Source organism: Galdieria sulphuraria, assembly GCF_000341285.1.
Source record: "Galdieria sulphuraria unplaced genomic scaffold scaf_6, whole genome shotgun sequence".
NCBI lineage: Eukaryota > Rhodophyta > Bangiophyceae > Galdieriales > Galdieriaceae > Galdieria > Galdieria sulphuraria.
Window position 1 is genome coordinate 1 of NW_005178469.1, and position 11,120 is coordinate 11,120.

Consider the following 11,120-nt stretch of genomic DNA (forward strand, 5'->3'; position numbering starts at 1 on the left):
AGCAAACATAATATTTCATTTTAAACACAAGCGTTGATGATATATGAAGGATACAAAAATTTTACTCTTCAAGAGAATTCTCCAATATACTTCAAACTAGTTATATGTGCAACTATAGTAGAACGGGCTGGAATGGTTTCATTTTTGAATCAAAAGATTTCATCGGCATCCAAGATGAATATCGATTAATTCCTCATTCCATCTTGCGAAGTAGAAACAAAAACATCTTTGCCAATCTTATGCGTAAAGTAAGAGATAATGTTAACCAAGAAGTAAGTACTTACTGCTTCTTGAACAGACTGAAAGCCATCCCTTTGTAACAATTCAGAAAGTCCAATTTTGATTTTCCGAATAAGTGCAGGACCTTCATAGGCTTAAAATCGCATTATTTGCATCTTCAGTAAATATAGCGAAGAAAGTGTTTCTTACCCAATGCAGTGTATAGTTCGATTAAGGAAGCACCCGCTCTTATCTTGTCATAAGCGTCTTCAGCGGAGGATACACCTCCAACGCCAACGATAACCAGTCTTATTCAAGTTTTCATCTCAGTATAAGAAAAACTGCTATGATTACCTTCCATTTGTCATCCGATAAACCTTTTGAATAATCGAGGTGGAAATATTTTTTAAAGGAGGACCACTCAGACCACCCTCCTGCATTGCCACTTGTTGTTCCAATAAGCCATGAGGTCTCTGAATAGTTGTGTTGGAAATAACAATTCCATCCACCGAAAGTCGCATACAGGTAGTCACAATATCCTAACTTACAAAATGACGAATGAATAAAAAAAGTCGATTTGGAAACATACAGCTAGCTCTTCATCCGTCAAGTCGGGAGATATCTTTACCAATATAGGCGGCCTTCCTTTCGGTGAAAGTTCTTTCAACGTGGCGTCTCGAATTGCAATGACATGTTCCAACAAATCAGCCAGTTGATTCTTCTGTTGGAGGTTTCGAAGACTAGGAGTATTCGGCGAGGAAATATTGATAACCAAGTAATCAGCAATATCTGCGAAAGCCACCACACCTTTTTCATAATCCAACTTGGCGTCTTCTGTATCCTTGTTTTTTCCTAAATTAACACCAACAACGCCCGGTTGTGCGGCGTGAATATGGACGAGACGTTTTCGCAATCTTTCGGAAACCACACTACTTCCAACTGAGTTAAAACCACATCGATTAATGACTGCTCGGTCTTTTTCTAGTCGAAATATTCGAGGTTTGGGGTTTCCTTCTTGTGGTTCAGGTGTTACTGAACCAACTTCCACAAATCCAAACCCAGCTGATAACATGGCATCGACACAATCTCCATGTTTATCGAATCCTGCTGCTAGACCGATAGGATTTTCGAATTGTCTTCCCCACACTTCGCAAGCAAGACCGGACTAGGAAGCGTTTAGTCTCCAAATCCAAAAGACACGAAAGAAGTCTACAGACCCAATCCTTTCCTTTATCCTTCGGAACGAGGCCATGTTTTGCGGCAAAAATGGCAAAGTCATGGGCTGATTCGGGGTCCAAAAGTTGAAGTGCGGGTTTTAGAACAGGCTCATAAAACTTATCTGCAAGAGTGTAAACTATCAACCCACTCGTTGTGATTACAAAAGTTCTTATTAGTCGAAACTTTAATCTCAACGCCATTGATTCAAAATGTCGTTGTGGCGAGTCACTTGCCTAAAAAGACTAGTTCCCAAATAGCTCAAACATATCTAATCTAATCTTCGACTTGTAAATCAACATTGATTGATTGTTTCGTCGTCATCTTCGTAATCAAAGTTTTTGTGGTTTCTTAAGTGCCAAAAATAATTTAAAACAGCCCAGCCCAGTTGTTTTAATACTTGTTAGTGTATTAACTTGCAAGGTGACAGAGCCAACTCTTCGACAGTTGGACCAATTTCTGTTAATAAACAAAGCTTAAGTGTATTCAGAACTGAAGGGAAAAAAACAAACCTAGACAATAACACTTTGTGTAAAAAGATGGTTGCCATTGATTCTTTTCAAGATATTCTGGTGGTTTGAAACCGATTTACCTGTTGTATTCACAGTCCAAGTATTAAGGTTAGAAATGCAGGTTCCCAAGTCGTCCATTATCGACAATACTGAGGAGCATAGATCACACTGTTTGTTCTACCGGAAAAATTTAGTTTTCTGTAGGGCTACTGGAGCCTTAGGAAGTTGCACTAGATGAATATGTCAAGCACGTAGTCAAATTGTGTTTGGACATTATTTCACTTTGAAAATATTTCAAGTTTACAAGGAAAAAAACTTTATGATTCAATTGCAGCAAGCTTATGTAGAAGAGCTATCTGCCTGGAAGAAGTGTTTTTTGTTTCTCAAAACAGATCGGACATTTTCTTTAGATTCATTTTTGTGGCATCTATCTGAACACTCCATACTGCTACATACGGCAATTTGAAAGTAAAATCGCAATAATAAGCATCGACATTCTGCACAGTATTCAAAATGTTAAATTTTTAGCTCGTAGGGGCGATGACTGAATAAGTCGAGAATATTTTGGCCATGGAAAGAAAGCGTGCATCTAGCAAGTTGGTATATTTCCAAAAGTCGTATTGAATTTTCGAAAAGAGTCTTTGCAAGTTTTCACTATTTATGCAATTCTAATTCGAATTCTCTCCCATTTCGATTTCAAAGTCGAAACTTTACTTGGTGCCTTCACATTTAATGGTTTCTTCTTTCCAGAGGGACTCTTGTTTATAGCTTGTCGTTGTTATGTAGAAGATGTACTACTAGTAACCAATGAAGTCGAAGAAGTTCATGGGTGAATACCTTTGTATAAAGGTGTAAAAGTGATATATAAACTTGAAAGGCATCTTCCCTAGAATAGACTCAGAAACATCGAAAAACTAAGATTCTAACCACTAATCACTTGGAACAGATATTTTGCTCTATTTTAAACAAAGGCACAAGTACTTACAAGTTTTCAACTTGTATAGTATGAAACTGAAACTCTATATTATGGCATTTTCCTCAGCCATTTCTCTCATCTGAAAGCTATCACTTGAAAAGACATGACCCAGAAGAAATATGAATATAGATGAAACAATAGCAAATCAGAACATCTTTATATTATATAAATGAAAAATAGCGAGCAAACATTCCCGTGCTTCTTTGGCACGATTCATCAAACATAAAAGTCAAGATAAACATTCTATCCATAATAATTCTCTTGTTGAGCTTCTTCAACTTGCTGAACTTGTTGCGCTTCCTGTTCGACTTGTTGCTCTTCCTGTTGAGCCAGCTGTTGTGCCTGCTCCTCTTGAACTTGTTGGGTTATACATGCTTGGGTGTATTGAACACATTTTAATTTTGGAATTTGGCAACATTGCTGCAGTTTTACCAGCTTGTATTCTTGACATGGATAGTAAATCTAGTGTAACTGTTAACTATATGAGCAGCATAGGAAAGGTACCTCAATACCTGAGTTTGACATGGATAACTCACAGATTGTTGATAAGAAAGTTGACAGTACTATAAATCATAGCCCTTTCAATATATGACTATAAAAAAAATATTAATGACATACCTGCTGACAAACCTGTTCTTGTTGATAATTCTGCTGTTCATACTCTTGTTCACAGCAAACTTCCTTATATTTCGTCACATATTTATAACAGGTAGTTGGCATTGCGGTCACACATTGAGACAAATACGGAGCCTATTACATTAATAAATCTTGAAGTCTTTACTATAGACTGGGTCCTTCTACCTGTGTTTGAGTATAAATACAACTTTGAGTTTGAATTTGTGTGGCAGTAACACAGATCTACAAAGTAAAAAAGGTTACTTCATGACACCATTTGACTATAGTTGGTACTAAAACTTCACCTTTTGACATTGTTGCGTCTGAGTAGGCGAAACTGTGTATCCTCTGTCAACGGGGATTACTTTTTCCTCTGTTACTGCATAAACCGTACAAATTATACTGAACAGTAAGACAATACTAGCTGCCAAGGAAGACTGCAGAATTCGTTGGTTACTTTGCTGCATCTCAAATCAGTAAAAATGCTAATAAATGAGTTGAAGATTATCTTCCTTTATAGAAAAAGATTTGCCTTTCATGAGATAATCTGTCGCTTGCTTTGAATCGACATGACAGATTCATTGAATCGCTGTCTTTTTAGATAGAATCATTCGATCCTGAATTTCTAGAACGTCATCTTTCTTTCCAGATTGTCGATTCATCGAGATTGAGAGAAATTCGTCTATCACTTTGGCTTTATAGGAGGCCTCAGCACAAATTGGAAATTCGAGTAAACCTAAGCTCAACTTTGTTTTTCTGTCGCAACAATCTTAGTTTTAACTGATTCCTTCCTTGTAACTTGAACGAAAACAATACGGTCTTCATAACAACAGGAACAAGATACAATCAACAGTACTCACGCCAGCAACAACGGATGTTTACGAAGGATCTTCTGTTACGTCATTTTTCCTATTCTTAAATATTCAAAGATACAGCAATGTACAAAAACCAATTTAACGAAGCATTTAAAGAATAATGAGACCAAACTATGCCTTAATAGCTATAAAGTAGCCTGACGAAACTTTCACTTTTATTTTCCTTTAGTGAAATTCCACTCGTTTCCTTTTAGGGAAAATATTTTTTCTGCTAGAAGGCGCTTGAAATATGTTGCAGATGCTTCTTGCTATCCTTTTTCAAGGGAATTTTTAGGCCGGTATCCCTTTTGTAATCTTTACGCACAAACTGTAATGGAGACAAAGACTGGAACAGGACCTAGTCAGTTTAACAACAATCTCATACGAGAACCCTTTTTTGACGATGGACTGTAAGCAACTCAGCTTGGATATGACCGTTATCATTCTTTCTACGAAGAAGTTGCTTAGAATGACTAGAAGTTACAATATCTGTGAATGTTTTGCTTCTTTGTGATAGGCAAAAAGGTTATTGACTTTTGTGAAATTGAACCTTCAAGTTTAATTATCGCTCACAAACTTATCGTCGACGTGATTATATAATGAGATAGTAGTTTGAGAGTATTTTCTCAGTTGTTCTTTTGCAGTCACAAAGGTTATTCGAATTTGGAATTGCTTCCTAGTCGTAGAAGTTTCTTGAGTCGTCGTTTATTAATATTCTCCACTCATTTTTATGTTTAAGGTGACCCTCTGTAAACTTTAGATAGGCAGAAAGTAGGTTGGAATTTATCTATAATAGTCACAAAGCGGTATGCTCTTCTTGCTTTCCGACGTTTATAGATTTCATTTAGAGAACTCTGTGATTTTTAATCTCAAAGTAAAATGTTAAACAAACTGTATGAGTCAACGACTCAATTCGCGAGATCCAAGCGTTTTGAAACTGAAACAGCAGAGGACGAATTACTTTTCTTTCAACACGAATGGCGCAAAGGATTACTCTCATCGTTTAAGATACAAAATTTTGCTCGGTTTCTAAAAAAATTGGAACAATTCAATAATTTATTCTTGCAATTCTATGAAAAGTCTTTGCGCATTGGACTGAACTCATTTGACCCGAATTGATAGAACTGCTAGAAAATTCGACTCCAAAGTTACAAAACAATTGTTTTTTGTAGGATTATCAGACATTCGAACCAATTCCAGATTTTGCGATTGAAGAAGCTTCTACAAAACAGGTATATGCTGTCACATTGTTCCATAAAAGCACTGCTTCATAACTATACTTTTTGCAAATGATGGGAACTTTTGATGTCTAAATAAGCTTCAATATCGAAGCCAATTCAACTATAGGCGCAATGTTTAATGGCAGTTTTTTGAATATCGAACGACTGCCAAGCGGAAGATAAGAAGACATTGTAAAATATCCACTTGTGCTCAGTCTAAACACTGCAGGTGAAAGTTGGAATTGAACTAAAAATTTTATCGCAACTGTGACTCAAAGTTTGAGAGTTACATATTCAAATCTTTAGCACCTGAACTCACAGAAGTATCATTTTGCATCAGCATGTTAGTTTGAGGAACCATCCATTAGATTGAGACAGTTCAAATATGCAACTTGCTTAATCAAACGTTCTCTGTGAGAGATAAGATATAGTCATATTGCCAAATATTCAATATATGGGACAAAGCATTTTCATAAAATAGAACTGTTCGGCTATGCCTTATCTGTTCGAAAGGTTAGCGTTTTGCCCTCTACGTATTTTCATATTAAATTACTGTCGTTGAAACAGGGAAAAGGCATTCAATGGAGTTTATAATATCCTTATAGAAGTAAACTTAGTTTTCTCATTCAAAATCCCTTAATATTTTTACAGGGCGACTATATTGTAAATATGATAAGAATTGCGACTTTTTAAATGCTCGCAAAATTTGTTTCTGTCAATTGGAATGAAGTTGAATTTGAAAGAATATATTTGAATTTTGTCTTAGCTCGTGGGAGACGCTGAAGCGAGATCTCATTTTAGACAGCTTGTTCCTCTGTATGCAAAGTTGTCCAAGCCAAAGAAAAGAAGGAACTTTCAAAGCAAAGATAGATGAAATAGATGAGCTTGAACCGCCAGATTACGAAGTCTCTTCCGTCAGAAGAGAAAAATTCCAAAGGTACCTGGAGCAAAGTGTTCAGTTGAATACCGTCAACGAACCGTCACAGTTGTGCCATTCAGACCTGGAGTGTAAAGAAAGTAACAATTTTGCTGTGCTTAACTCTCTTTTCCACCAGCTGTCATTCTCTGGAAAGGTTTCGGATTTCCAGTCAACTTCTGATTCGTCCAACGTAAGTGTTGAACAACGAAGAGAAAAGCCCTCTGCGAGAGTTTCTTTATTGGAAAAGATGGCAGCTCTTCTTTGCGGCGTAGAAGTTAGTTGGAAATACAGGATTCTTTGGAAGAATAGAGCAAAACTGCTATTAGACGAAGGTTTAGAAAATATATTATTGGAACCTTTAAACGGAGGGAACACGATTGTTCGTGTGATCCCATTTGAGAATATTTTGTATTTTGAACACAAGCAAAATTATGTTTCATTTTCATTGAAATGGGGAGAAAAGATACGGTTACTTTTCATAAAGGAAGAGAATGCCTCATATTTCTATCATTCATTGGTTAGGTTGCTTTCTCAAAGCCTTAAGTCAGAAGATTGTAAGAAATCTCATATGAATAGTTTTTCGGAGTGGGTGGATGGCAGTTGGAAGAACAAACCATTGCTTCAAAAGCGAGTTCTCAATCATGATATTATTCTATTGCAGAAGATTGGACAAGGCAAATATGGAAAAGTGAAATTGTCCTTTTCTATTCGTCGTAGAAGATTTGTTGCAGTAAAGAAAATATACAAACAGAAGCTACTAAGCTCTTTTCAGACGAAGACTGGCGTGGAGAAATTGTTGACTGAATGCAAAGTCATGATGAAACTTCGCCATCCAAATATTTTGAGATTGTACGAACTGTACGATGACCCAAAACTAAACTGTTTCTATTTAGTGATGGAGTATGCATGCCGAGGACCCATAATGCGTTTACAAGACAACCGAAATGTTACGACTTTAAAGGAAGATGTATTGAGAAGAATAATATTTCAGGTTGTTCAGGCCTTGTGTTATATACATAGCCAAGGAATAACGCATAATGATTTGAAGCCTGATAATATCTTAATGTGCAACAATCTTGTGGTAAAACTTGGTGACTTTGGTGAGAGTGACTACTTTTCAGATTCGGAGAGCAACAATGATTGGCCTACAAGGTTACAAGGAACACCAGCAATGTGTGCTCCGGAGCTTTGTTTAACTTCAGACAAATGTCCCTCTACAAGTTTTCAATACCGTTTTGCACCAGATGTTTGGTCATTGGGAGCTACAACCTTCTTTCTTGCTACTGGACATATTCCATTTGAGGGACAAAATTTGTTTGAAATGTACGAGTTCATCTGTGTAAAGCCTCTTATATTTCCACAAAGTCCCAGATTGTCAGATAGCCTGCAAAGCTTTATTCGGCATGCAATGACAAAGGATCCTCCTGGAAGACCCACTATATTTGAACTTCAGGAGCATCCTTGGTTACAAGCTTCCATTTCTCATGACAAGAAAAGATAAATAGGTTCCAACTATATTATGAAACAACAACGAAAAGATAAACCATGAACAGAACAACTCATTTATCTTTCTTTCCATCGCCATAGTCCGCGTTCGCCCGTTTGCTATTCGCTGACATAAACTAACATTAGATGGCTATATGAGACAGTTTAACATACAAAACTAACCTTGTCGATACGTCGAAGACGTGTTCTCGCCTTGATTCCAGTGCCTTCTAAGCAAAGTCGAACCTTGAAACTCCTCTGAATTGCTTCGCCTTGCAACCGCTACTTCATCTGTATTTGGAACTGAACTGTAACCGTCCGACCTGATAGGTTGTACTCCCGCGATACTGTTTGTTCCCGAGCCATCTCCAAGATAGGATTCATAGAGTTCCCAGAACTTTGCCTTTGCGGCTGTTTCCAACGGTCGTTCATTATTCAATAACTTGCACAAGGAAGCTCTTACCTCTACCATACAACTTTAACTTGTCCATTAAAGGAGGCTGCGCTGCATCTGGATCCCCACCTGTTTGAGACACTGCTTGTCTTTGGGCAGTGTTTTCTCTTTCGAAAGCACTTTGCAAGGCACGAGCCAAACGTTCGTCCTCCTCTACTTGAGCTATCCGCGCAGCAACCTCTGCAGCGTCTTCGGCTGTTATCTTTGGTGATGAGACTGAAGTCTTTTCAGAAAGGATGTAGTCGACGGTTCGTTGAACTGAAAAACTGTTGGCTTCTAAGGCGTTTGATAACTCTGCATGTGACAAGTTTGGAAACATGGCAACTAAGCTGTCGATAGCCTCCTTGTGTTGTTCATTTTGTCTAGATATACTTTGCGCCTCTCCACTACCTGATGGCTGTCTGGTGCTACCCAGTTCTGTCATTCAGAGACGACAGAATTTAGAACAAAATCACAATTTTTATTAAAAACAATCCACACTACGAAGAACGAGAAGGCTGGAAGTTCATTTGACTGTTCCAAGTCCCAGGTGCCGGAGGTAAACTAAGTAAACCACTCTGGGAATATGCAGAAGGTCCGTTTCCAAAAGGTCCATATCCCAGCATGGGTGTCTGTTGGGTTGGTTGTAATCCTTGAATAACTATAGAAGGATCCTCATTAATTTCTGCTTCCTGTGCTTGCTGTTTTTCTTTCTTGCGCTGGAGTTGTGCAGCTCTTTCACTTTCCAGTCTGCTCAATCTCGAGGTAAGATCATGTAATTTTTGAATCATATAAGGCATAGTGAAGTCAGTAGCTTGATGCTGCCAACTCAATTCCAATGCTACATCAGCACGAATAATCTCGTAACAGGAATACAAACAGAATGAAAAACACTCTGGCCGATTGTTGTGTAAAAAGAATCTCGCAAGGTTCTCTGCCATTTCCGAATTTCCACTGTCTGCTGCAGTTGCAACAGCATCACGAAAGAGACTATCTTTCTTACACAGCTCTAATGCCTTTTCATGTCTTCCGGTTCGACAATACAAATCAACAGCAACACGTCTCATTTCTACCAATTCGTGTTGTTCCAATAATCTTGCAAGTTCCGATTGGTCGAAGTTATCATATTTCTGGATGGACTGTCTAAGACTAGCTATGTCTTCCTCATCGACAAATATATCATGAAGTGCTTCATTGACTGTAGCAATATTGTTCTCTTGAACTTTCATTAAGAAAGGTTTGACAATTGGCAGATAGCCCAATGGACCCATTTCTTGTTCACCTGCACGACGCACAATATATACTACACGACCAGAATCGATTTTCGTGGAAATCAACGAAAGAAGCTCGTTCAGTAAGTTGGGATGTTCATCCAAATAAAATTCCACCGAACGATATAATATTTCAGTGTTTGTGACTTTTGACATGACTTCTGTGAAACCTGAATGTGACCAACAGGAAGGTGAGTGATTCATCATAATATTAGCAGCATTATCCAACTCGTCATAACGAATATATAAGAAGCAAAGTTCTGGCCACTGAGAAGCAGCCTCCGTAGCTCGAATCAAACGGGGAATGCTACAACGTTGCCACCACATCTTTAAGTGGTCCATCAAAGACTCTTCACGATATTTAGAGTAGAGTATTCCAAGTTCCGTAAAGATGCCCGCATGAGCTCGTTCTAAAGAAACTCCACCTTCTAGTAGTTCTATAGCCGCTTCGAAATAGCCAAGATTTTGATAAAACTGCAATATCTCGTCCAACTCTTCCGGTTCAACAATAATATGAAGACCACAAACTTGTGCATGATGAAGTTCTTCAGCTTCTAGACACGCATAACAAACTAGTTTCCATGTCTTCAGACGATCTGCTTTCTTTGCGGCTTCAACAGCTCCGGAATAGTCTCCAAGACATACAAGAACGGGTGCTAATTTGGCAAAATTACCAATTTTACTAAATAAGATTTTAGCCGCATTAAATCGTTGCTCATCAAAACAACGATCGCCAACTTCCTCTAAATTGGCAGAATTAGCACCAGCAACAAATTCTTCCATTTCATTCAAACGGTCACAAACACAGAAAGCATAGACTAGTTCAGTATCCACAAATACAAGATCTTTCACTTTGGTTCTCGCCATATGTAAGAATTTGATGACTGCTTCAAATGCCGATTGATCTCCATCTGTTGCTCTCGCTGCTTCTACTACTTTTTGATAGGGTGCAGGGTCTTTAGCTCTTAACAAAGCATTCACACCGCCAACAACATCTCCATGTTCTAATCTTGCAATGCCAAGTTTACTCCAAACCATTGGTGAGTTGACTTTCTCTGCAAACTCCGTTGCGCGGTTCAAATCTCCAATTTGTTCCAACAAAACGTCTACTGCAGCCTCTGGTTGCTTAAACTTGCAATAAATCTCAAAGGCTTCTTCATACAATCCTGCATCAATGGCGACAGGTGCGATATCCATGCCATCGAAATTATCCAATTTTCGAACATAATCCATCACTCTCGATGTATCTGACTTTATAGCAGTAAGAATCAACAAGTTTTGCAAGTTTCGGTTGTTGGCAAAAGAACCACTGCCACGAAGAACAAGTTTTTCCAATAGCTCAATCAACTCGTGAGGTAGATCTGCTGTCATAAAAGCTTTTACTGCGACTGAAATTCTCTC

The 11,120-nt window shown here is 38.1% G+C and overlaps 6 protein-coding genes across 7 annotated transcripts in view; 2 read left to right on the plus strand and 4 right to left on the minus strand.

Annotated features, from left to right (window-relative positions):
- Positions 1-45: 45 nt before the first annotated feature.
- Gasu_10200 (dihydroorotate oxidase) lies at positions 46-1,960 on the minus strand (the record flags this gene model as incomplete). Its single annotated transcript, XM_005708096.1, has 6 exons — positions 1,437-1,960; positions 809-1,384; positions 574-758; positions 430-527; positions 285-373; positions 46-236 (listed from the first exon to the last, which is right to left on the minus strand). Exons 1-6 carry the CDS (start codon positions 1,635-1,637, stop codon positions 186-188), a joined length of 1,200 nt encoding a protein of 399 aa, XP_005708153.1. The 5' UTR covers positions 1,638-1,960.
- A 1,055-nt stretch (positions 1,961-3,015) lies between these two features.
- On the minus strand, positions 3,016-4,110 carry Gasu_10210 (uncharacterized protein). The gene is made up of 5 exons (XM_005708097.1): positions 3,843-4,110; positions 3,724-3,780; positions 3,541-3,672; positions 3,435-3,485; positions 3,016-3,384 (listed from the first exon to the last, which is right to left on the minus strand). The coding sequence occupies exons 1-5, from the start codon at positions 4,002-4,004 to the stop codon at positions 3,166-3,168; spliced, it is 621 nt and encodes a 206-aa protein (XP_005708154.1). The 5' UTR covers positions 4,005-4,110; the 3' UTR covers positions 3,016-3,165.
- Positions 4,111-4,260: 150 nt separating this feature from the next.
- On the plus strand, positions 4,261-5,431 carry Gasu_10220 (uncharacterized protein). Its single transcript, XM_005708098.1, has 2 exons — positions 4,261-4,436; positions 4,582-5,431. Exons 1-2 carry the CDS (start codon positions 4,412-4,414, stop codon positions 4,803-4,805), a joined length of 249 nt encoding a protein of 82 aa, XP_005708155.1. The 5' UTR covers positions 4,261-4,411; the 3' UTR covers positions 4,806-5,431.
- An 879-nt stretch (positions 5,432-6,310) lies between these two features.
- On the plus strand, positions 6,311-8,151 carry Gasu_10230 (serine/threonine protein kinase). Of its 2 annotated transcripts, none has more exons than XM_005708099.1 (1): positions 6,311-8,151. In XM_005708099.1, exon 1 carries the CDS (start codon positions 6,430-6,432, stop codon positions 8,029-8,031), a length of 1,602 nt encoding a protein of 533 aa, XP_005708156.1. In that variant the 5' UTR covers positions 6,311-6,429; the 3' UTR covers positions 8,032-8,151. The 2 variants fall into 2 exon arrangements, with proteins under 2 accessions (XP_005708156.1, XP_005708157.1); XM_005708100.1 differs by having other exon boundaries at positions 6,311-8,061.
- On the minus strand, positions 8,066-8,910 carry Gasu_10240 (uncharacterized protein). The gene is made up of 3 exons (XM_005708101.1): positions 8,479-8,910; positions 8,199-8,426; positions 8,066-8,142 (listed from the first exon to the last, which is right to left on the minus strand). The coding sequence occupies exons 1-3, from the start codon at positions 8,891-8,893 to the stop codon at positions 8,090-8,092; spliced, it is 696 nt and encodes a 231-aa protein (XP_005708158.1). The 5' UTR covers positions 8,894-8,910; the 3' UTR covers positions 8,066-8,089.
- Positions 8,911-8,913: 3 nt separating this feature from the next.
- Gasu_10250 (clathrin, heavy polypeptide) overlaps positions 8,914-11,120 on the minus strand; it is a 5,147-nt gene continuing 2,940 nt past the window's right edge. Inside the window, exon 4 of the mRNA XM_005708102.1 lies at positions 8,914-11,120. This exon is cut by the window's right edge and continues 96 nt beyond it. Within this exon, the coding sequence (XP_005708159.1) occupies positions 8,949-11,120 (2,172 nt within the window). The 3' untranslated portion in view covers positions 8,914-8,948.